Below are 23,498 nucleotides of genomic sequence, written 5' to 3'. Positions count from 1 at the left end.
CTTTACAATGAATTCCAATACTTCTGTATTGGAATGCATTGGCTGTATGAGTAATACAGTGAGTATTACTCATACAGCTTCCGGCCTGTGCGATCCAGGGGGCTGGATCTCACAGGCTCGTCACCGGAAGGCAGCGCGATGCCTTCCTTAGGCATCGCGCTGCCTTCCATGCCATCTGGTCCCCCCTACAGCCGCATGGGGACCAGATGGCACCGCCCGCCTCAACCGCAGTTTTAGTGTCTCCATATTCTGAGCCATAGTTTTTTATTTTTTGGGCGATTGTCTCAGGTAGGGGCTCATTTTTTGCAGGATGAGGTGACAGTTAGATTTGTACTATTTTGGTGGGCGTACGCCTTTTTGATCGCTTGCTGTTGTACTTTTTGTGATGTAAGGTGACAAAAAAATTGTTTATTTAGCACAGTTTTTATTTTTTACGGTGTTCATCTGAGGGGTTAGCTCATGTGATATGTTTATAGAGCCGGTCGATACGCACGCGCCGATACCTAATATGTAAAATAAAATAAAAAAATCCCCTATTTTTTTGCTATTTTTTTTTAAACTTTTTTTTGGGGAAAATGACGTTTTTGTTTATTTTTACTTGAAACTTTTAATTTTTTTTTTGAAGGTAAACGTCTGATCCTTTACAATGCATTCCAATACTTATGTATTGGAATGCATTGGCTGTATGAGTAATACTTTGTGTGTTACTCATACAGCTTCCGGCCTGTGAGATCTAGGGGGCTGGATCTCACAGGCACATCACAGGAAGGCAGCGGCGATGCCTCAGGAAGGCATCGCGCTGCCTTCCATGCCATCGGGCCCACCCTACAGCCCCATGGGGACCAGATGGCACTGCCGCCGCCCGCACCATAAAAAGCCGCAAACCGCAGGTCTGAATTGACCTGCGGTTTGCAGCGATCGCCGACATGGGGGGGGGGGGCACACGCCCTGTGTCCTGAAGAGGTTAAGGTGAAATAAGGCTGTGTCCCAAAGGGGTTTAAGGGGTTCTGCAGTTTGTTTAAACTGATGATCTATCCTCTGGATAGATCATCAGCATCTGATCGGGACCCCCGCCGATCAGCTGTTTGAGAAGGCAGCGGCGCTCCAGGAGCGGCGCGGCCTTATCACTGTTTACCGCAGGCCCAGTGACGTCACGACTAGTATCAAATGGCCTGGGCGGGGCTAAGCTCCATTCAAGTGAACAGAGCTTAGCCGCGCCCAGGCCAGTTGATACTAGTCGTGACGTCACTGGGCCTGCGGTAAACAGTGATAAGGATGCGGCGCTCCCTTTAAGGTTTTCTCCTAACAGCCTGAGTCAAGACGACACAAAGCAAAATATATGACGATTATAGAACGGCACTGTATGGTTTACCCTCTAATTATAAAGGACAAAGGAATGTATTTACTGAGGATTATGCGGGACTGTCCACTGTTGTTTCCTTGCAAACACAAAGAAACTGCAATTGTGACACTAGAAGTCATACTAGTGCAGAAAGAAGAGAGTAATGACAAATCTATTACCCAATAAACTAGGACGATTTACAGGACAAAATTATGCATTATAGCAGGGAATAAATTACCTGTTCGTTTACTGCAGAGTTTGTCTTTTACATTATTGGTTTCACGAGAGAAGAATTCTATTAGTTCATCTTCATACTCCTCAACTATCCGTTCACACTGAAAGCAGCATAAGAAAAACATCATTTGTAGAAAAACCTAAGGCAACAGAAGACAGACGGTTACATGCACAGAGAAAGGTACCTGCAGACAAGGCACTGACACCACTATATATTAGTTAGGATTTAGGGCTCATGCACATGAACGTGTGCGGCCCGAGCCCGTATTGTGGTCCGCAATATACAGGCACCGGCCGCGTGCGCTCACTTGAACGAGTCCGCAATGAGCATGTCACGGAGCGGTGCGGAGACACGGAACGGAACACTACAGAGCGCTTCTGTGGGATTTCACTCCGTGCTTCCCCACTGCAAGAAAAATAGGCTGAATCTTGCAGATCACAGACTCATTCAAGTCAATGGGTTTGCATCCACATACAGTATACCCAATTATGCAATACTATATTCCTCATTGTATCAATAGCATCAACATATCCCACTGTACTGTTCAAGGATGTATCTACTCACATCGGTCCCTGCCACAATTATATCTAAAAGGAAAAACACATTTCATTGGGAGCCAAATCACCTCTCAGTATGTGTGGACTGTGGGAACAAAAAGCCTACAAAACACAAGGAGAACATAAATCTCCAAGCCATCCTATGATTCCAGGGCTACAAGGCAATAGCACTAAGCAATGAGTCAACCGTGGATAGTGTATCCTGGACCAAACATGATCATGTGAAACTTCTCCAAAACTAGGTGCAATCCCTATGCAAAATTCAGGGTTATGACAGAAGCCTTGTTATAAATAATTAGTTCTATTCTATGGTTTTCTTCTTGGAAAGTTGTTGTAGCCAGCTGGCCATTTCACTGGTAGAACTACCTAAGAGGTGACCTGCTAGAACAAATTTATAAAAAGCCCTGTCTTGTAGAAAAACATAAAGGCTTTTTTAAAGTTGCTGTCTGGCTGGTACATTTCTTTATTTTTACCAGAACTGAATATAAATTGCTATGTACAGGGGGGCTTGTGCGGAGCATAGAGTAAGCACACACTTCTAAGGCTAACTAGTCAGCGTCTACTGCATTCTAGATCCAATGGTCACAACAAGTAAGTGGTCTCTTGCTGGCTCCAATGTGATGGGTCCCTCATCAGGGTAGAGCAGTACTTATCCCTTATTCAGTGTGGAGGCCATACTTGAGCCAGTGACTGCAGGGCGCAACCCTCATGTTGCTCCCTCTGTCTAGAAGAGACTGCAGGTCTGTCAGGGGAAGGAACGAGACTGGAATCTCCACATTGCGGTGTCCACTTGATGGCTGGATCCCTGGATAACACAATCAGCAGTGCAGTTATCCATCCCAGACCACCTAACCCCCATACCGCAATGCAACACCAAGCGGCAGCTGCCATCTTCTAGAGCTTGGAGAAATGGCCTCACACACTTCTGTAGAGGACAAATGGGACTGGAAGGAACACATGAAACTCCTGTCTACTGAACAAAAAAATGGAGAACTTTGTTGAAAGGCTAGAGAACTCTTGTAAGTAGGAAAGGAGTGCCTTAAAAGTGAATCTGCAGGTGGAAGAGCTTATCATGACACCCCTGCTAAGATGGAAGTTATAGCAGCGGTAGTGGAGGTTCGCAACATGTACACAAGTCAGTTTGATCGTGTTCAGGATGATACTGAGAACCACAATAGACAGATCAGAGGCTTTGCAGAAGCTACTAAAGCAGCTGACTTGATACCCACACTGTAAGATCTATTTAGCAAGATCTTAGACCAGCCTATATTTGAAGAGATTGATATTAACAGAGCCCATAGAACACTTGCCTCACCCAAACCAAGAGATGTTATTTGTTGCCTCCATTCCTCTATTCCGTGAAAAAAGGAATCATACAAAAGAACTACAACCTTCCTGTCATGACTTTGAGAGAATGTTTATTTTACTAAATCTTTCCTGCTCCATTATAGTGCAGTGCAGAGCTCTACAACCTCTATTGAGCCTTCTCCGAGAGGAAGACATTCCATTAACATTAGGTTTTCCCTTCCAATTGGTGGATCGTTGCAATGGACAAAGTTTCAAATTGCAGACACCAGCAGACCTCCTGGATTTCACTGGCGTGCTTGAGTTGCCTGTCATTACACTTCCGGTGTGGAGCGCCATGCCTCCTCTCCCTTCCTATTTCTCAGTTAGAAGACCCAGGACTTCTGCATCGCAAGACACCATTACTACGGCCAAGAATCCAACATGAGGTAGAGTTACTGGGTAGAGTTCAGAACTACAGATGACTGATGTCACCTTTCGAAGTATATGTATATTTCATTAGGTGTGCTACTCCTTATGTACACCTGCTGTTTAATTTGTGCTCTTAATGTTCATGCCGTTATATTGTGTTTAACCTGAAGAATCCTGGGGGGCAACCCTCTGGGAGTGCTTTGGGATTATGCACAAGTTGACTTCATACAACAGACTAGGAAAGTCACGCTTACTGTTTGCAATACTTAACCATATGCACTTCAAAAGGGCCTTCTTATAGTAGAAGTCTCGATGACGTCCTCTTGGCAGCGTACTTTCACAGTGGATGTACATACATTAGCCTTCTTTCACTCAACAATATGTCCACCGCCCATGAGAGGTTAATGGGTGAGGGATATATTCCATTTTATGTGTTTACTTATAACATTAGTCTTGTGGTGGCTCTTTTGATTCGTCTTTGGAATGATCCAGATTTAAATCATACCTTTCTTTTGTCTGTATGTTAAACAGCTGCAGAAATATCTGTCTTTTTATTGATATGCAAATGAGCACGTTTAAACACCAGGGGGCTGCACTGAGTCCTTGGAGCACTGCTTTTGTAACACCAGGGGGCTGCACGGAGTCCTTGGAGCACTGCTTTTGTAACACCAGGGGGCTGCACTGAGTCCTTGGAGCACTGCTTTTGTAACACCAGGGGGCTGCACTGAGTCCTTGGAGCACTACTTTTGTAACACCCTTGCACACTCCTCCTCCCCTTGACTGACAAGCATGGTGAGGGCAGATGCATTAATGCTTCTCATGTCTGCGACACTCAACTATGGGTCAGACCTTGCCTTTACACTGAGAAACACATCTTGAACTAGATAGGGTAAGTATTATGTAGTAGTATCAGGACATAAGTAAAATTCATCCTAGAGCTGTGTCATACTATGATATCATACAGTACTTACCGCCTAGCAAGTACAGCATTACTTGCATTAGGCCATTTTGCCATACATAAAAGATTTTAACTTTTACTATGGCTTAAATGAGGGAGATTTTTTTTTTTAGAAAGTCTCTTTTGGGATTTGAACTTGAGACCCTGTATGTATAGAAGGCAGAACACTTATCTCCAGGCTACAGATCTACCATGTTGAAAATGGTGGTTTTCTATACTTATAAAGCTAATACATATTACTGGTTTCTTCATAGGCACAATATTGTCTGTCCCGAAGGGAGGTTTATGAAACTGTAAATTCTTGAGAGGATGTATACTATCTGGAATATTAATCTTACGAACGCCAATCTAGGAAAGTCGCTTGCAAATATACTAGCTAAAACAGATTGCTTTATGGAATGTTTCTGGGAGGGAATTTAAATTTGGTGCCAGAAAGGTGATTTGACTCATCCTTAGGCCTCATGCACACGACCGTTGTGTGCACCCGTGGCCGTTGTGCCGTTTTCCGTTTTTTTTCGCGGACCCATTGACTTTCAATGGGTCCGTGGAAAAATCGGAAAATGCACCGTTTTGCAGCCACATCCGTGATCCGTGTTTCCTGGCCGTGAAAAAAATATGACCTGTCCTATTTTTTTCACGGCCAACGGTTCACGGACCCATTCAAGTCAATGGGTCCGTGAAAGAACACGGATGCACACAAGATTGGCATCCGTGTCCGTGATCCGTGGCCGTAGTTTAGTTTTTATACAGACGGATCCGAAGATCCGTCTGCATAAAGCTTTTTCAAAGCTGAGTTTTCACTTCGTGAAAACTCAGAACCGACAGTATATTCTAACACAGAAGCGTTCCCATGGTGATGGGGACGCTTCTAGTTAGAATACACTACAAACTGTGTACAAGACTGCCCCCTGCTGCCTGGCAGCACCAGATCTCTTACAGGGGGCCGTGATCAGCACAATTAACCCCTTCAGGTGCGGCACCTGAAAGGGTTAATTGTACTATCATATCCCCCTGTAAGAGATCAGGGCTGCCAGGCAGCAGGGGGCAGACCCTCCCCCCCCTCCCCAGTTTGAATATCATTGGTGGCCAGTGCGCCCCCCCCCCTCCCTCTATTGTAATAATTCGTTGGTGGCACAGTGTGCGCCCCCCCCCCCTCCCTCCCTTGTAATAATTCGTTGGTGGCACAGTGTGCCCCCCCCCCCCCTTCCTCCCTCTATTGTAATAAATCGTTGGTGGCACAGTGTGCGCCCCCCATTGCCCCCCCCCTCCCTCTATAGCATTAACAACGTTGGTGGCCAGTGTGCGGCCTCCCATCTCCCCCCCCCCCTTCATTGGTGGCAGCGGAGTTCCGATCGGAGTCCCAGTTTAATCGCTGGGGCTCCGATCGGTAACCATGGCAACCAGGACGCTACTACAGTCCTCGTTGCCATGGTTACTTAGCAATAGTACAATAGTTGAAGAGTCATACTTACCTGCTGCTGCGATGTTCGTGTCCGGCCGGGAGCTCCACCTACTGGTAAGTGACAGTGACAGGTCTGTGAGGCGCATTGCTAAATGAACCGTCACTTACCAGTAGGAGGAGCTCCCGGCCGGACACGAACATCACAGCTCCCAGGTAAGTATGAATCTTGTACTATTGCTAGTAACCCGCTGCCACCAATGATCGGGGGGGGGCGCAAGATGGGAGGCCGCACACTGGCCACCAATGTTGTTAATGCTATAGAGGGAGGGGGGCCAATAATTGCCACCAACGATTTATTACAATAGAGGGAGGAAGGGGGGGGGGGCGCACACTGTGCCACCAACGATTTATTACAATGGGGGGGGGGGGGGGGGGCCGCACTGGCCACCAATGATATTCAAACTGGGGAGGGGGGGGGGTCTGCCCCCTGCTGCCTGGCAGCCCTGATCTCTTACAGGGGGATATGATAGTACAATTAACCCCTTCAGGTGCGGCACCTGAGGGGTTAATTGTGCTGATCACGGCCCCCTGTAAGAGATCTGGTGCTGCCAGGCAGCAGGGGGCAGTCTTGTACACAGTTTGTAGTGTATTCTAACTAGAAGCGTCCCCATCACCATGGGAACGCTTCTGTGTTAGAATATACTGTCGGTTCTGAGTTTTCACGAAGTGAAAACTCAGCTTTGAAAAAGCTTTATGCAGACGGATCTTCGGATCACCATGGGAACGCCTCTGTGTTAGAATATACTGTCGGAAATGAGGTTTCACGATCTAACTCATATCCGACAGTATATTCTAACATAGAGGCGTTCCCCATGGTGATGGGGACGCTTCAAGTTAAAATATACCATCGGATTGGAGAAAACTCCGATCTGATGGTATAAAAGGGACTCCGGACTTTACATTGAAAGTCAATGGGGACGGATCCGTTTGAAATGGCACCATATTGTGTCAACGTCAAACGGATCCGTCCCCATTGACTTGCATTGTAATTCAGGACGGATCCGTTTGGCTCCGCACGGCCAGGCGGACACCAAAATGACTTTTTTTTTCATGTCCGTGGATCCGCCAAAAATCAAGGAAGACCCACGGACGAAAAAACGGTCACGGATCACGGACCTACGGACCCTGTTTTTGCGGACCGTGAAAAAAAACGTTCGTGTGCATGAGGCCTTAGGCAGATGACTAACCCCACGTTCATTGCTCGCTTTGGCAAAGAATACACTACATAATAGATGGCTGAGACACAGATTGTTGTAGTACACTGCGTGTCATGGCACGATAGAATCAGCTATTAAAGATTTCATAGATAATCACGCCTCTGACCCAACCTCTCCTCCTCTGCAGTGAGCAGCCTTAAAATGTGTGATAAGCAGTATATTGATCCAGAAGGGTGCTAAACTGAAACAAGAGAAAGCAGGGCACATACAGCAGTTGCTAAAATTAGGAGATCTACATAAGACCCATAAGCAATCTTTCGCTCCTGAAAACCCTAGTTAAAATGTCCCTAATCTGAGATCAGCTAAAAGAGGGGGGGGGGGGGGGGGGAAGCTCACGAAGACACCTCAACAGCTTTCAGACCTATTTAAATGGGAATGCAAATAAATGTTGTCAAGCTCTGACTCGATTATTACATCCACGACATTCTGCTATATACATCCCCATCAAAGACACTACTGGCTTGGCTGTTTATACCCAAAATAAATTGCTGAAGTGTTCAAGGCTGGACATACTAAGGCTGGATTTACATCACTGTTTAATTTTCTGTTCCTCATATCCGTCAGAACAGAAAAAAAAAACTAAACAAATCCATTATGCACATTTTGCATCCATTTTAGCCATTTCCATCTGAGATCTGTTTTTTCTTTATTTATTTTTTAACGGAAAAAAAGTATTGCACACAGGGCTTTTTTTTGCTTGGTATTCACTTAAATGGTGCCGAGCTGCTCCTAAGCCACGTGACACATGAACGTGTTTTTACTTGGCCTAGGAAAAGAAAAGGCCGTACCGCTACTGCGAGCGCCGCTGCCTTCTCAGAGGAACAGCGGGGGGCCCAGGTTTCTTCAGACTCCCACTTATCAGATACTGATGACCTAGCCTGAGGAAAACCCCTTTAAATTAGTGTTTATGAGGTCAGGAGATCAGAGATAAGATGACTGTATTCAAAGAATACAGAAAGTGACTGCTTGCAAGTAGACTGATTTTTAACCCCTGTACCTCAGAAACGGCTAAACATTTTTAATAAAGACCAACTGAAAATTATTATTTTTTGCCCAAAATGAGTAAAATGCAAATCATAAAAAATGCCCCTGATGGTATACATAGCCTTTAACTAATCTTTTATCTCTATACTCTTTTTCTACTCTCTTCTCCTCCTTCCTGGATAGGAGAGTTTATGCAAGAAAAGTACTCCCCTGCCTATAAGTAGGAATCTTTTTTTGGTCTTCAATAGCTAGGCTTACATGTATTATATATCAAGTATGTCTGGATGAAGCCCTTTTTTTATTGTTATAATATTCTAAAACTGAGCATCATGAACGGCTGATTCCTTTGTATAGTTCATATCCAATCTGTGATACCTTTTCTTCCAGTACATGATCACATGACTGTACTGCTTGTTTTTCTTAGATTTTTCAAATTGAATAGAGTAAACAAAAACAGCGTAATATATATAAAAAAAATACTACATACAAACAACTGTATATTTATATATAGAAAAGCCCCATATGTAGACACAAATAATCCATTAGCACTCCAGCACTTCAATGAACACTGCATCTGCATAAACTAGAATTTATTAGGATTTATAATTAGTCTGTTACTTGTTAGTAGAAAGGTGGCTGGTCCACACTTTATCCCACAGCAACCCACCCATGATGCTGTATTAAGTATGGTATAGGGGTCCTGATAAATAAAACTGCTGTAAGGCTAGAAGGAGACAAAAAAAAGTTAACAAGTCTAAGTAAATCTAACGTGTAATGCACAACTGCTGGCATTCATGAATTCTACTATACTGCATGCACTTACGGACAATTTCAACCGAAACAATCGTTTGTAGGGTAAAATTTAACAAATGACTGTTTTTGCTGAAATATGACGGACCATCACCCAGTGGCATAACTAGAAATCACTGAGCACAACAGCAACTTTTTGAATAGGCAACACCCCCATCCCTCGGAAACGTCTTCGCAACCCCCACTCCTGTGCAACCCCCACTCCTGTGACTAGTCAAGATAACCCTCTCAGACCAGGCCCAGTAGCTGCTCCATCTGTTTCCTACAATGTCACTATATATACACACTACCTATCCCAAAAAAAAAAAAAAAAAAAGTCACCACCTGGATTTAACTAAGCAAATAGGTATGAGCCTCGTATTGGATAATTACTGCATGGGCGATTATCTTTCAGCTGGCAACAAGTTATTTAACCCCAACTGGTGCAATGCGTTGCTTCTCATTTCTTAAACAACCATGTCAAAAGACACATCTCGTGATTGTGGAAAAGATGTTAGTCTGTTTGAGAAGGCTCAAATCATTGGCATGCATCAAGCAAAGAAAACATCTAAGGAGATTGCCGAAACGACTAAAATTGGGTTAAGAACTGTCTAACGCATTATTAAAAACTGAAAAGATAGTGGGGACCCATCGTATTCGAGGAAGAAATGCGGGTAGAAAAAAATCCTGAATGATCGTGATCGGCGATCACTTAAACGTTTGGCGAAATCAAATCGAAGAAAAACAACAGTAGAACGCAGGGCTATGTTTAATAGTGAAAGTAAGAGCATTTTCACACGCACAATGCGAAGGGAACTCAAGGGATTGGAACTGAACAGCTGTGTAGCCGTAAGAAAACCACTAATCAGTGAGGAAAACCAGAAAAAAAGGCTTCAGTTTGCTAGGGAGCATAAAGATTGGACTCTGGAGCAATGGAAGAAGGTTATGTGGTCTGATGAGTCCAGATTTACCCTGTTCCAGAGTGATGGGCGCATCAGGGTAAGAAGAGAGGCAGATGAAGTGATGCACCCATCATGCCTAGTGCCTACTGTACAAGCCTGTGGGGGCAGTGCTATGATCTGGGGTTGCTGCAGTTGGTCAGGTCTAGGTTCAGCAACAGTATGTGCTCCAAGAATGAGGTCAGCTGACTGCCCGAACATACTGAATGACCAGGTTATTGCATCAATGGATTTTTTCTTCCCTGATGGCACGGGCATATTCCAAGATGACAATGCCAGGATTCATCGGGCTCAAATTGTGAAAGAGTGGTTCAGGGAGCATGAGACATAATTTTCACACATGGATTGGCCACCACAGATTCCAGACCTTAACCCCATTGAGAATCTTTTTTTTTTTTGGACAGGCAGTGTATATTGTCATTGTATAATTAAAATATTGTTGAGGGGGCCCCCTGACCAGGGCTGTGGAGTCGGTAGATAAATGTTCCGACTCCGAATCCTCAGTTTTATGTACTTCCGACTCCGACTCCTCTGTATTAATATGCGTATTATACATTCCTTGAGGGAAAGAAACGCAACCTACCACAGGACTACTGGCTGTGAAGCCAACAGTCTACTGTATTGCACAGTTTAAGCAAAAGACAAAACACTGCTGCTGAAGATAGGGCAGTGGGAGGATCCAGGAAGGGTCATTTATTCTAAAAACAAGATTTTTGTGAACTCACCTGTAAAATCTCTTTCTCGCTTTATTCATTGGGGGACACAGGACCGTGGGTATAGCTTGCTGCTGCCACTAGGAGGCGACACTAGGCTGAAAGCTGTTAGCTCCTCCCCTGCAGGCTATACCCCCTCCAGCCTGGAGAGAGCATATCAGTTTGTGCTTCAGCAGTAGGAGAAACAGTACCGAAACAAAACACAACCAGTAAGGACCACTGCCCAACAAAAAAACCAAACTGGACACCAGCCCCAAACGGCAACTCGGACCCACTGGCCTCATAATAAAAGAAAAAATGGGTGGGTGCTGTGTCCCCAATGAATAAAGCGAGAAAGAGATTTTACAGGTGAGTTCACAAAAATCTTGTTTTCTCGCTCATATCATTGGGGGACACAGGACCGTGGGACGTCCTAAAGCAGTCCCCGGGGCGGGAAACAACCACTGGCCCAGAACAAAACCAACTCCCTCCGGTAAGACACTATACTGCGGCCTGCAAAACTCTGCGGCCAAGAGCAGCATCCGCCGAGGCGAAAGAATGCACTCGGTAAAATTTCGTGAAGGTGTGTAAAGAGGACCAAGTTGCTGCCTTACACAATTGAGACGCCGAAGCGTGGTGAAGGTGAGCCCAAGAAGCCCCGACCGCCCTGGTAGAGTGAGCCGTGATACCGGGAGGAGGAACCTTGCCCTTAGAGCGGTAGGCCTCTGCAATGGCCAATCTAATCCACCGAGCAATCGTCACCTTCGAGGCTGCCAAACCTTTACGAGGACTATCCGAGATTACGAACAGGGAGTCCGTACGTCTAAAAGGGGCCACCACTGCCAGGTAGATCCGCAAGGCCCGTACCACATCCAGACGGTGGAGAGCCACCTCCCTAGGATGAGAAGGCTCAGGGCAAAAAGAGGGCAGAACAATGTCCTCATTAACATGAAACGCCGACACCACCTTCGGCAGGAAGGACGGCACTGTCCGAAGTACTACCTTGTCTTGATGAAACACCAAGAAGGGCTCTTTGGACGAGAGAGCCGCCAGTTCCGACACCCGCCGGATGGAGGTAATTGCAACCAGAAACGCAACCTTCCATGAAAGCATGCGAAGGGAGACTGATCGCAGAGGTTCAAATGGCTCGGACTGGAGCGCTACCAGCACCAGATTCAGGTCCCAGGAATGCAACGGTGGCCGATAAGGGACTGCGGTGTGAGCCACTCCCTGTATGAAAGTCTTGACCGGACCCAACACCGCCAGTGTACGCTGGAAAAAAATGGAAAGAGCAGAAACCTGACCTTTCAGCGAACTCAGAGCTAGTCCCAGCTCTAAACCCGCCTGAAGGAAAGCCAGCACCGTAGGGAGGGAAAACTGCCTGGGAGGAAGATCCCTGTCCTCACAGAATTTGAGGAAAGATTTCCACGTCCGATAATAGATCTTGGCGGAGGAGGGCTTCCTAGCCCTAATCATCGTGCGAACAACCGCATCGGAGAAACCTCTTTGCTTCAACAGGAAGGTTTCAATAGCCACGCCGTTAAACGTAGCGTATTTAAACCCTGGTGGAAGACTGGGCCCTGTGAGAGCAGGTCGGGCCTGAGTGGAAGGGGCCACGGCACGTCTCCCAGAAGAAGAATGAGCTCTGAGTACCAAGCTCGACGAGGCCAGTCTGGGGCGATCAGAAGCGTCTGAATGCCCTCCATCCTGATTCTGCGTAGGATCCGAGGTAGGAGCGGTAACAGAGGGAACACGTACAGAAACGTAAAGTTGTCCCACGGAGCCACGAGGGCGTCCACGTCGTACGCCATCGGATCTCTTGCGCGAGACAGAAAGCACGGGAGTTTGTGATCTAGCCTGGACACCATCAGATCCACTTCTGGGCGTCCCCACCGGAGACAAAGGTCCTCGAACACCTCCGGATGGAGAGACCACTCCCCCGAGTCCACCGTCGTTCGGCTGAGGAAGTCCGCTGTCCAATTGTCCACACCCGGGATGAATATAGCCGAGATCACCGGAACATGGGCTTCCGTCCACTGCAGAATCCTTGCGGCCTCGTTCATCACCGTCCCGCTGCGAGTCCCCCCTTGGTGGTTGATATAGGCAACCGCTGTAGCGTTGTCCGACTGTATCCTGACCGGACGGCCCTGCAAGTAGGGGGTCCAATGGCAGAGGGAGAGGTAGATGGCCCGGAGCTCCAGTATATTGATAGGTAGTTTGGACTCCGACGGAGACCAAACGCCTTGGGCTGTCCGGGTACCGAAGACCCCTCCCCAGCTGCTGAGGCTGGCGTCGGTCGTGACCACCGTCCATGACACTGGAAGGAAGGACTTCCCCGAGGACAGGTGGTCCGGTACCATCCACCAGCCAAGAGCCGCGCGCACTGGGTGGGACAGAGAGATCCTGAGGTCCAGAGAATCCCGGGACTTGTCCCAGGAGGACAAAATGAGCCTCTGAAAATCCCTGGTGTGGAACTCGGCGAATGGAATCGCCTCGAAGGAGGCCACCATCAGGCCCAGTACTCGCATGCAGCTGCGAATCGACACCCTGCGGCGCTGAATGAGCAGACGCACCGTCCTCTGAATGTCCGATCTCTTGTCCAGTGGTAGACGCACCACGGCAGCCTCGGAGTCCAGTGTCATGCCCAAGAATCTGATCTGAGTGGTGGGAGACAGGCATGACTTCCTCAGGTTGATAATCCACCCGAAGCGAGTGAGGGTGCTCATCGTAATCTGAAGACTCTCTTCGCATTGAGCCGCTGTAGGTGCCTTGATTAAGATGTCGTCCAGATACGGGAGAAGAGTAATGCCTCTGGACCGCAGAATCCCCAGAAGAGGGGCAAGAACTTTTGTAAATACTCGCGGAGCCGTCGCCAGACCGAACGGCAGAGCGACGAACTGGTAATGAGCTGCCTGGATGGCAAATCGAAGGAACCGTTGGTGGGCTGTGGCGATGGGGATGTGGAGATATGCATCCTGGATGTCTAAGGACACCATGTGCTCCCCTTTCACCAGTGAAGCAACCACGGAACGGAGGGACTCCATCCTGAACCTTTGAACCCGCAGATAACGGTTTAACAGTTTTAGGTCCAGCACTGGCCTCACATCGCCCTCCTTTTTGGGGACCACAAACAGGTTGGAATAAAAACCCGTAAACCGCTCCTCCAAGGGAACAGGGGAAATCACCCCCCGTGAGAGAAGTGACTGGACTGCGTGCAAAAGAGCCGCGGCCCGGATGGGATCCCTGGAGGGCTGGGAGAGGAAGAAGCGGTTGGGGGGAAGAGACCTGAACTCTATTTTGTAGCCCGAGGAGACAACCTCGAGCGCCCATGCGTCCGGAATATGGGCGTGCCAAATCTCCTGAAACAGGAGAAGACGCCCCCCCACCTGTGAGGGTGGGGACAAACCTTCATGCTGAAGGCTGCTTACCTGGGGCTGTGCGAGGCTGCTGAGGACGCGGACGCCAGGCCTGCTGGGGCTTAAAGGACGGTCCTTTCCGCCGATCCTGATTGGGCGGCCCCGCCGCTGAGGTGGGTGCTGAACGGGTGCCCGAAAAGCGGCGAAAGGACTGAAAGCGAGAAGATGAAGTTCTGGACTGAAAAGGCCGCTTTGCCCTGGGTTGGGGCAGATGGGTGCTTTTTCCACCCGTAGCCTCCGAAATAATCTCATCTAATTTGGACCCAAATAGCCGAGACCCCGAGAACGGAAGCCTCAACAGGGAGCGCTTAGATGAGGAATCGGCTTTCCAGGCCTTGAGCCACAACTCCCGGCGGATGGAAGTGGCGAGAGCTGAGGAACGGGCGATCATAGTCCCAGCATCCAGAGCCGCTTCACAGAGATATTTCCCTGCCTGAAAAAATTTGGAGCGCTGACGATTGAAGTTCAGCGGGAGGGAGGTCGGACGCTATGTCCTGGTTCAAACGGAGGGACCACTCCGAAACTGCTTTGGCTACCCAGGCAGAGGCGAAAATCGGCCGCAATGCCGAACCGCTCGCCGTAAAGATCGACTTAGAGAGTGACTCTATGCGGCGGTCCACTGGATCCTGGAGGGACGAGCCATCCGCCACCGGGATGGAAGTGAATTTTGCCAAGCGAGCAACCGGTGGGTCCACCTTCGGTGGGGAGGACCATTTGTCCACGGACTCGCGTGGAAAAGGGTAGAGTAGGTCTAGGCGTTTCGGAATAATGAAACGCAAACCTGGCTGGTCCCAAGCCTTCGTGACAACGATAGAAAAATCGTCGTGTAATGGGAACGATTTGGGGTTCTGCTTTGTACGCAGAAATGACACCCCTTGTTGGCTAGTGGACGGAAGGTCCTCCTGAACCTGGAAGGTGTCCCTTATTGCCGATATCAGGCTATCCACCATGGATGCAATCTGAGAAGAGTGCTCCGGATCCATATCTGCATCCGAATCCCCAAGCTCTCCTTCTGACAGTGCGTCGCCTAAAAGGGAGGACGCCTGTGAATGGGATCCAGGAGCAGGGGGGGATGCTGAGTCGTCAGAGGAGGAATGGGTGTCTGCTCTGGGGCGCTTACTAGGAAGTCTGCCTCTGGTTTGTGCGCTATGCAACTGTGCGGGTTGCGCCGGTGGTGATTTCTCTACCAAACGACCCAGCAATGAAAGGGTGGAATGGGAGATTTTTGAGAGGTCTTCCACTGCCCGTGACAGGGACCTTGCCCAGTCTGGTTCCCCCTGGACAGGCCGCTCCAGGGCTTCTGTGGGCTGTTGTGCCCTAGGGGGATGGCTCTGTGCAGGTTTCTGACATGCAGAGCACAGTGATAGTGACTGACCACGAGGGAATTTCTCCGAACATAAGGAGCAGGCATAGTAAGTGGTCCTACAGGGTGCCTGGTGGGGGTCAGTGGCGGGGTCAGACATGGTCAAATCTCCTGCAGGATGGGGGTATCGATTGCCTACCAGTATGGAGGTCCCAGGTCCTGTGTCCTACCCACATAGCGCCGAGGAAGAATCAGGAAGCTGAATCAGGGCGGGAGAATAAGCCACGCCCCCTTCCAGCCAGGACCGGCAAGCCACGCCCCTTCCAAACCGGAAATGACAAGCCACGCCCCTTCCAGCCCGGGATTGGCAAGCCACGCCCCTTCCAAACCGGGAACGACAAGCCATGCCCCCTTTCGGCCCGGGAACGGCAAGCCACGCGCCCTTCCGGCCCGGGAACGGCAGCCTAATGCTGAAGTGAGGTCAGAATGCCTATGATCCCCATGTCCAGCCCTGACCACAGCGGTACTGGAACCGCTGCGGCTAAAAGGTAATGTGTGCTATGCCGCCGCCTCTAATAAATAGACCCGATATGCCGCAGAGCGGCTGTGCGGCGAGAGCAGTGAGGCCGGAGATCGGGCTGACGGACGGGGGTGGAAGATGGAGGAGTTCTCCTGCAGCTAGGGGGATGAAGCAGATTACTTACCTGTCTTCATCTGTGTTCTTCACCCTATGATGCAACACCAGCAGGGCCACCCTATGACCGCTGGCACCATGCGACAGGGGTCCGGGCAGAGAAGGGCTGAAGAGAGGGTGGCCCTCTTGCTGGGGGGAAGCAGGGGAGCGAGGCTGCCCTGGTCCACTTTGCCTTCTTGGGGGAGGCAAGGCGGTGACTTAGATACACCGGCCAGCCTCCCGGGGATACAGGGACGCAGGCGACCCTGTGCCCCCTTCCAGTAGTCTGTGAATTAAAGATAAAAATAATAAAATCAGAAGAAAAAATAAAAACGACACCCTGCAAAGCAGGGAGGTCTGCCTCCTACGACACTAAGCTAAAAACTGATATGCTCTCTCCAGGCTGGAGGGGGTATAGCCTGCAAGGGAGGAGCTAACAGCTTTCAGCCTAGTGTCGCCTCCTAGTGGCAGCAGCAAGCTATACCCACGGTCCTGTGTCCCCCAATGATATGAGCGAGAAACATGATTTTCCTAGGAGAATCCCATAGTCATATTTAAAGTTTAAGCTAACAATCGGAGTTTACAAGTTTTTATAGCCTTAGCTAAATTAGAGCAGTTTTTCCAATGGTTTACAGCTTCAGTCTTGAACTATTGGCCCTCCATTCCCTTCACTTATACAAGTGTCTCACTCTCTAGTCCTGCAAAAAACATATTTATTTAATCCCTTATCAGTGAGAGGCTAGGTTACACATGGACGCTGCGTTCCCTGTAAAAGCAGAACACAACACTATGGAAAGTATAAGTATTGCAGCTCCTAATTGTGCGTTGCGTGCCATATAGTGAAGCACATGAAAAGCATGCTTCTCCACGGTCACTTAACGTGTTCGTTTTGCGGTTACGTGAGGCACTGCATGCATTGGTCTTTATTCTTACAGTAGAGAAGTCATTAATTATAACTTTTTGTGAATTGGGACATTTAAATTTTTTTTTTAAATTCCAATCTAAATTTAGTCGGAGTCGGAGTCGGTGCATTGTTTGCCGACTCCGACTCTAGGTACCCAAAATTTCCCCCGACTGACTCCACAGCCCTGCCCCTGACAATAAAATCTTTTAGTCCTCATCCTGGGTGGGCCCCTTCTCAGTTTGGGCCCCAAAGCAGCCGCTTCCCCTATAGCTACGCCCCCTTGTATTTGAAATTTTTGGCCATTACTTAGATGAAAGATCTTTCATGCAAAGAAATTCCTTCTTCACCGAGTGTCACTGAACATGTATGACCGCTTTGGACGACTGTACTTTTGTCAGCATGGGCTAATATGTTAACGGCTGCTGCATCTGTGAAAAATCATTCACCAGATGATTGTTAAGGCTGCCATATACATTCAATAGCTTTTGGTGAACAATCGTTCGGCCAACAGCTCTCTCCCAAATCCCAAATCCACGTTCGGTTTGGCCGAGTATGTGCGTGTATTCAATGTGGAGACAGGAGAAAGCCACTGGTGGCATCTGATCTCCTGGAAGAGCAAAAGGATCCGGCGAAAATATTCACTTTGCCCGATCCTTCTCTCCCCTACATCATCTGTCTAGGGAGAGTCAGGAGCTCCCCACACACATCAGACTGTCGGCCAAACCCGATGCACTCGCGGGGTTCAGCAGACAATACACTAATGTGTATGGAGGCCTATTAGTTCAATGATTACTTATATCTAATGTGTAAGGTCATCTTTAGATAGAGTTTTCTTGTTTATAGAAGACTTTTAAAATAACCTTATAACGCAATATCACTGGTAGGTTATTGGAAATGGCCGCCACTCTGATGGTCAGTTGCGGAAAGGTTAAAAGATAGGGTTTGGAAGATTTTCACGTCTGGGCATCTGTTTTAATTTTTGAACAAAACAAGCAAGAGGGGGATATCCATTATACAATTCATGGCTCATAGAGCCAAGTATAATCTTACTTTTTTTCCCTTCATCAAGGTTTGCTCATAAACTGAACTGACCTTCTGTTTGCAGGGAACTGGTAGCCAATATTCCCAAATCACAGATACAGGGTGTGTGCATAAAGGGAAATGGTTTGGGGACACGGCAGAAACATGACGGTTACTGTTTAGCAAGTCATATGGCCACTGAAAGCATGCAGCTTCTGTCTAATAAACTCTTGTAATACGTTACCTTTCTGCATACCACACGTTTACGACACAGAATTCAGCAGCTGCCAAAGGACATTTGTTGTAATAAATCAGCTATCTTAAGCATGTTAAAAAAAAAGGAATAACATAAAAATAAAAAAACATTTTAACTGCGGGTAAATCCAAGATGATAATTTCACAGTTCTTCTTTCTGCATTCATATTTTAACAACTCTCTCCCCACCAGGAAGAAGAACAATGTCTAAAGTCATTGTAGGTGGCTACCCTGTAAGTCAATGTCCTACCCATTATAGAGCCTTAAAACATGGCTAAGGATTTTAGCTAAGTCAGAGTCTCCTCAAAAAGGAAAAGAAAACAGTTCTTCCTTGAAAACACACAGGAAAACATTCATGAGATGCCTACATTCTCTTCTAAATGTCACTTTTCTGTAATCAAGCAAGAATATTTTATACGCTGGTAACAACCAAGCACTGTACATGTGTGACGCAGGATTACAGCCCCTGCTCTCTATCAGGAGCAGGTCAGGTCCCTGGGTGTCAGCGACAGTCAAGGACCCTGACGCGAAGACAGAAGAGGTTTATTACTGCTTCTGTCTTCTCATTTCTTCTATACGTAGCATTTAATGAGCGCTATGCAGTGAATACAGAAATGCCGCTCCTCTACTGGAGCTATGCTCCTTCCTCTATTGGACTTGACGAACATGTGATTTCTGGGTGTCTATGGCATGGCAGAGCTCCTGATCAGCCCTGCCAGTGTACAATGACTCACAGGGTGCTGTTTTCCACCGTAACGGAGAGTCTCTTGGATGCTTTTTAAATAGGTTCTTAGGTCCCACAATCAAAACTTTTCTATGTGCTTCTAACACCCCTAACATTGTATACTTATGACCTCAATACCTATTTTTCATGTCTGTGCTTTCCTTCTCCCTGTCTGGGCAGCAGAGCAGCTTAGCAAGCATGTTTACATCTAGCACTTCCTGTTTTTGTTCATTTTCAGCTTTTTCCTGCTCTGCAGTGTGATGTGTCACAGGGCTGGCCTTGCCTGCCACAGTGTTCAATCAGAAGTAACCACATCTATTACACCTCCTGTGGCTGTTACTACAATTAAACACGAATCATCGCCCCATTCACATAATTTAAATATGCTTAGAATTGAATTGCTTTCAAATAAAAAACAAAACCAGATAGGCAGTGCTTGCTGAGGATTCCCTGAACCAGTGCATGCCTATTATAGCAACAGCACAGATGCCGAATGCTATGTTCCCACACCTGTACAGGCCTTACATTCAATTGCGTCGGGATGTACAGAAGCCTGTGACGGAACCTTGATGTCAGGGATGTCGTCTGCAGCAGAGGTTCTGGCACATGCACAGAAGCAATATCCTACAGAGCAGGCATCCGGAATGAAGCCCTCAACAAGTCTTCCTGGCTGCAGTAGATGGTGAAATCAGGGATGATGTTCCATCGACTGCTGAGGCCAGGAAGACAGAAGAGCGCTTCTGGATGGGATCGTACCGAAGGCAGGAAATTGTGACCATGACGAGGATTGAGGAAAGTGTAGCACTGCCGAAGTTAAGTATTGCTCACTGCCTCTTCCTTACACTGGTTAGGTTTAACTAACATTTATGAATTTTGAGCCTTACAGCCAAATTCCCACATACCTCCATAGTAAGATCACTAATACAATGGGAGGGTAGGAGGAGGCTGCGAGCCCCACCTATAACAGGCCATGTGACACAGGCTACCAGGTGCACAGAATGTTACCAACGATAAACTATGGCACATTCCATATATAATCAAGAAAAAATAAAAAAAAAATCACAGAATGAAGTGGCCTAAATAGGAGGAAGTGCTCAAAACCCCAACACTGTGACGTGTTTATACCCGGGGGAGCAATTTTTTTCTCTCTAAACTCTGCAGGCTATAAGAACGTGGTGTACTGCATTTTTGTCTCCTTTTTTTTCTAATGTATACGTCAAATGGAAGTCTAAAACATGATGTGAACCCAGCCTTAGCAGATTTAAAAAATAAGGAGCTACAGTTTAAAAAAAAATAAAAAATAACCAAGTTTTTGGGCAGTTTGCCCCAAATAAAAAAAATCTATAAATTTTTTTTTTCTAAAAATAAAAATTATTTTGGTAGTCTAACTAATAGGAAAAAATAAAATAAAAAATTGTCAAACTTAGTTAAATTAGACTGTTAGACCACCAATGTTAAACTATAATTCACGCTGGGACGTGGTGTAAATCATATCTCAGATCTATTACCGGTGGTAGATTTCACTTTCTGACAAATTCAGAGACAGAGATGCGCCCAATTTAAAAAAGGCTTGTGCTTCTGAATACATTAGGTGCAAAGTAGATCAAGGCTGGCGTATGAAATATCTTGATAAATTCCCCTCCTTGTCCCTTACCTCCTCCATTGCTGACTATGCAAGTCATGGCCATGTATGTCACTATGTATGCTTATTACTTTATTTTTTTCTAAATAAGTAATAATATACAATATTATATATGGATTAAAGTGGCCGTCTTACCTAGAGAAGAGTAAAGAAATGCAGCCAATAAATATTAGCACAGTGTCAAGGCAGCAAAATTAAACCATACTCACTGTAAATTTCAAGTCAGATATAGCGTCTCTTTCAATGTTGGTGTTGGATGCATCCATTCTTTTGCCGTCACGAGAAAGGACACGTACGTAGGTTTTTCGGCGTGTATCTGGCTCTATCTTCTCGCCATAAGCCTTCATATTTTCACAAACATGCTCCAGAAGCTCCATAAGATGAGCTTCAGTTCGGGAATAAGGCACCTAAATTTAATATGGTATGAAATACCAAAAGATTAGTCTTTCTCAAGTAAATAACCTTTACCATGGGGCGACTGATGGCCAACCATTCATCCCTGATAATAACTGTGAGCAGAGGGGATAGCTGTATTTACATGAAGCAATCATCCCCTCTATATGGGGATGAATGATCTCTACTGTGATTGCTCGTCCCCATGCAGATTAATTGTTTGCTGGCATCAAATGCCTCTTTTACACAGGACAATCTGCTACCAGCAAACAAAGATTTTATGTGTGGCACGAAAGATGCGATCACTTTATGAAGGTTTATCAGGTGGATAAGGATTGGGACAAAGGCTTGTTCCTGATTATTTCCCCGTGTAAAAGGGCCCTAAAGAGAAACAAAAAGGCACACACAAAAAGTAAAACTGTAAGCCTGTTCACTGCTACACTACCTAGTCGGCAGGGGTCTGAAACCCAGCACATCAGCTGTTTTGCATTAGCTCCAGAGCTGAAAGCTGTTCACTTCAATGGGAACAGTGCTGCTCTAACCAGCTTCATCCACTACACACTGGACGAAGCTGTGGAAGTTCTGGCACTAGAGCCAATGCAGAACAGCTGGTTGTGGGGTGTCGGACCCTTGCCAGTCATATACTGATGACCTATCTTAAGGATGGACCATCGCTTTTAAAATCCTGAGCAACCCCTTTAATACCTGCATTTCTATACTTACTTACCTACTCCACAAGTCCTTGGCATCATTCTAGACTTGTGCCATGGTCAAGCTTATATTTCTCTTGTCTGTGTGGCAACTGTATGCGTCTGGTATTCTCGACTCTCGTGCGGCAATTTATCCTAGGCTACTTTCACACCTGCGTTTTTCTTTTTGGTATTGACATCCGTCATAGGATCTCAAAACTGGAGGAAAACGCTTCCGTTTTGTCCCTATTCATTTTCAATGGGGACAAAACTGAACTAAACTGAGTGCACCAGAATGCATTCCATTTGTTTGTGTTCCCATGCCGGATACAAAACCGCTGCAAGCTGTGTTTTTGTGTGCGTCATGGGACACTAATCAAGATGGATCTGGCAATGCAAGTCAATTGTGCCGGATCAGTTTTCTCCGACACTAAAGAAAACGGATCCAGTGTCCATTGACTTACAATTTAGTGCCAGATCTGTCTTGGTCATTTTAGAAATAATACAACCGGATCCGTTCAGAACAGATGCAGCCGGTTGTATTATTATCCAGCAAAAAACGCAGATGTGAAAGTATCCTAAGCAGTTTTCTAATTAAACGTTCCAGCAATGTACTAGTATCGGAAAAGGCTGCCAACATTAAGATTTATCAATCTGACAGGTGACTAATATTAATAAATGGGAAATGAATTAGTATTTAAACTGGACAATTGTAAATCTGATCAATTGGCAGACTGACCATGGTTGCGTATATGTGGGACTTTCAGCTCCGTAGGAATATCTTAGATGTACAAGGTGCTACTCAATGGGACTTTTTGCAAGAAATACCTAACCCTAACCTAATCCAAAATACATGGCAATGTAGATGCACCAGAACTGACATACCTCAATTATAGACTGGGAACCATCAGGGTTTATTCTAAAAGATCCTTTCTGAATGGTCTTCTTAGGATCCACTTGTGAGATCTCCCACTCCATTTCATCGACAAGGGCTCGGCAAGCTGACACAGAAGAGACATGTCATTACTTCAGACGAGACTATGCAAGCAACAGATCGGATAAGTCATAGGTTCCTAGTTCACCAAACCTAATATAAAGCCAGATGTATACACATCATCCATATAGGCCGCTATACATGGAGATAAAATGTCCTCTGCACACCCTAGGATCAAATTCTGACATTAAATGTATTAGATCACATGAAATGATCAGTGATAAGAACATTGCTGGATCAAAATGGTTAGAAAATGCTTGTTAGCGTTACACATTACTAGTATCGTAGTGTATAAGCAGAGTCTATAGTGCAGAAAGCATGGTGCTTAATTTGCTAAAGCGGACTTCCAAACTTACTGTGTCAAGGGCTGCACCCCTACTTTTTATTAAAGGGGGTCATGTGGCTTAGAAAACCCATTAAGCATTATTAAACCAATGGCGATGACACCTGATAGTTTAATATGAATAATTAATGTTTACATGCAGGTCCGCTCACCTGCTTGCTGGCGCTGCACAGGGAACATGGTTGCTCATGAAGAGTTTACACTGGGGACGCACTGCGTATGTGATAGTTA

At 46.6% G+C, this 23,498-nt stretch overlaps 1 protein-coding gene across 1 annotated transcript in view; it reads right to left on the bottom strand.

Moving 5' to 3' along the window:
- The window catches only part of CNPY2 (canopy FGF signaling regulator 2), a 42,164-nt gene that overhangs the window by 8,931 nt on the left and 9,735 nt on the right, over nucleotides 1-23,498 (bottom strand). The window contains exons 3-5 of the mRNA XM_040425552.1: nucleotides 22,816-22,931; nucleotides 21,058-21,255; nucleotides 1,581-1,677 (exon numbers count right to left, since the gene is read on the bottom strand). Coding sequence (XP_040281486.1) covers nucleotides 1,581-1,677; nucleotides 21,058-21,255; nucleotides 22,816-22,931 — 411 coding nt within the window. The remainder of the gene's footprint in view (nucleotides 1-1,580; nucleotides 1,678-21,057; nucleotides 21,256-22,815; nucleotides 22,932-23,498) is intronic.

This window comes from Bufo bufo, chromosome 3 (assembly GCF_905171765.1).
Source record: "Bufo bufo chromosome 3, aBufBuf1.1, whole genome shotgun sequence".
NCBI classification, from domain to species: Eukaryota; Metazoa; Chordata; class Amphibia; order Anura; family Bufonidae; genus Bufo; species Bufo bufo.
Note: the sequence above shows the minus strand (reverse complement) of the source record. Positions and strands in the feature narration are given on the sequence as shown.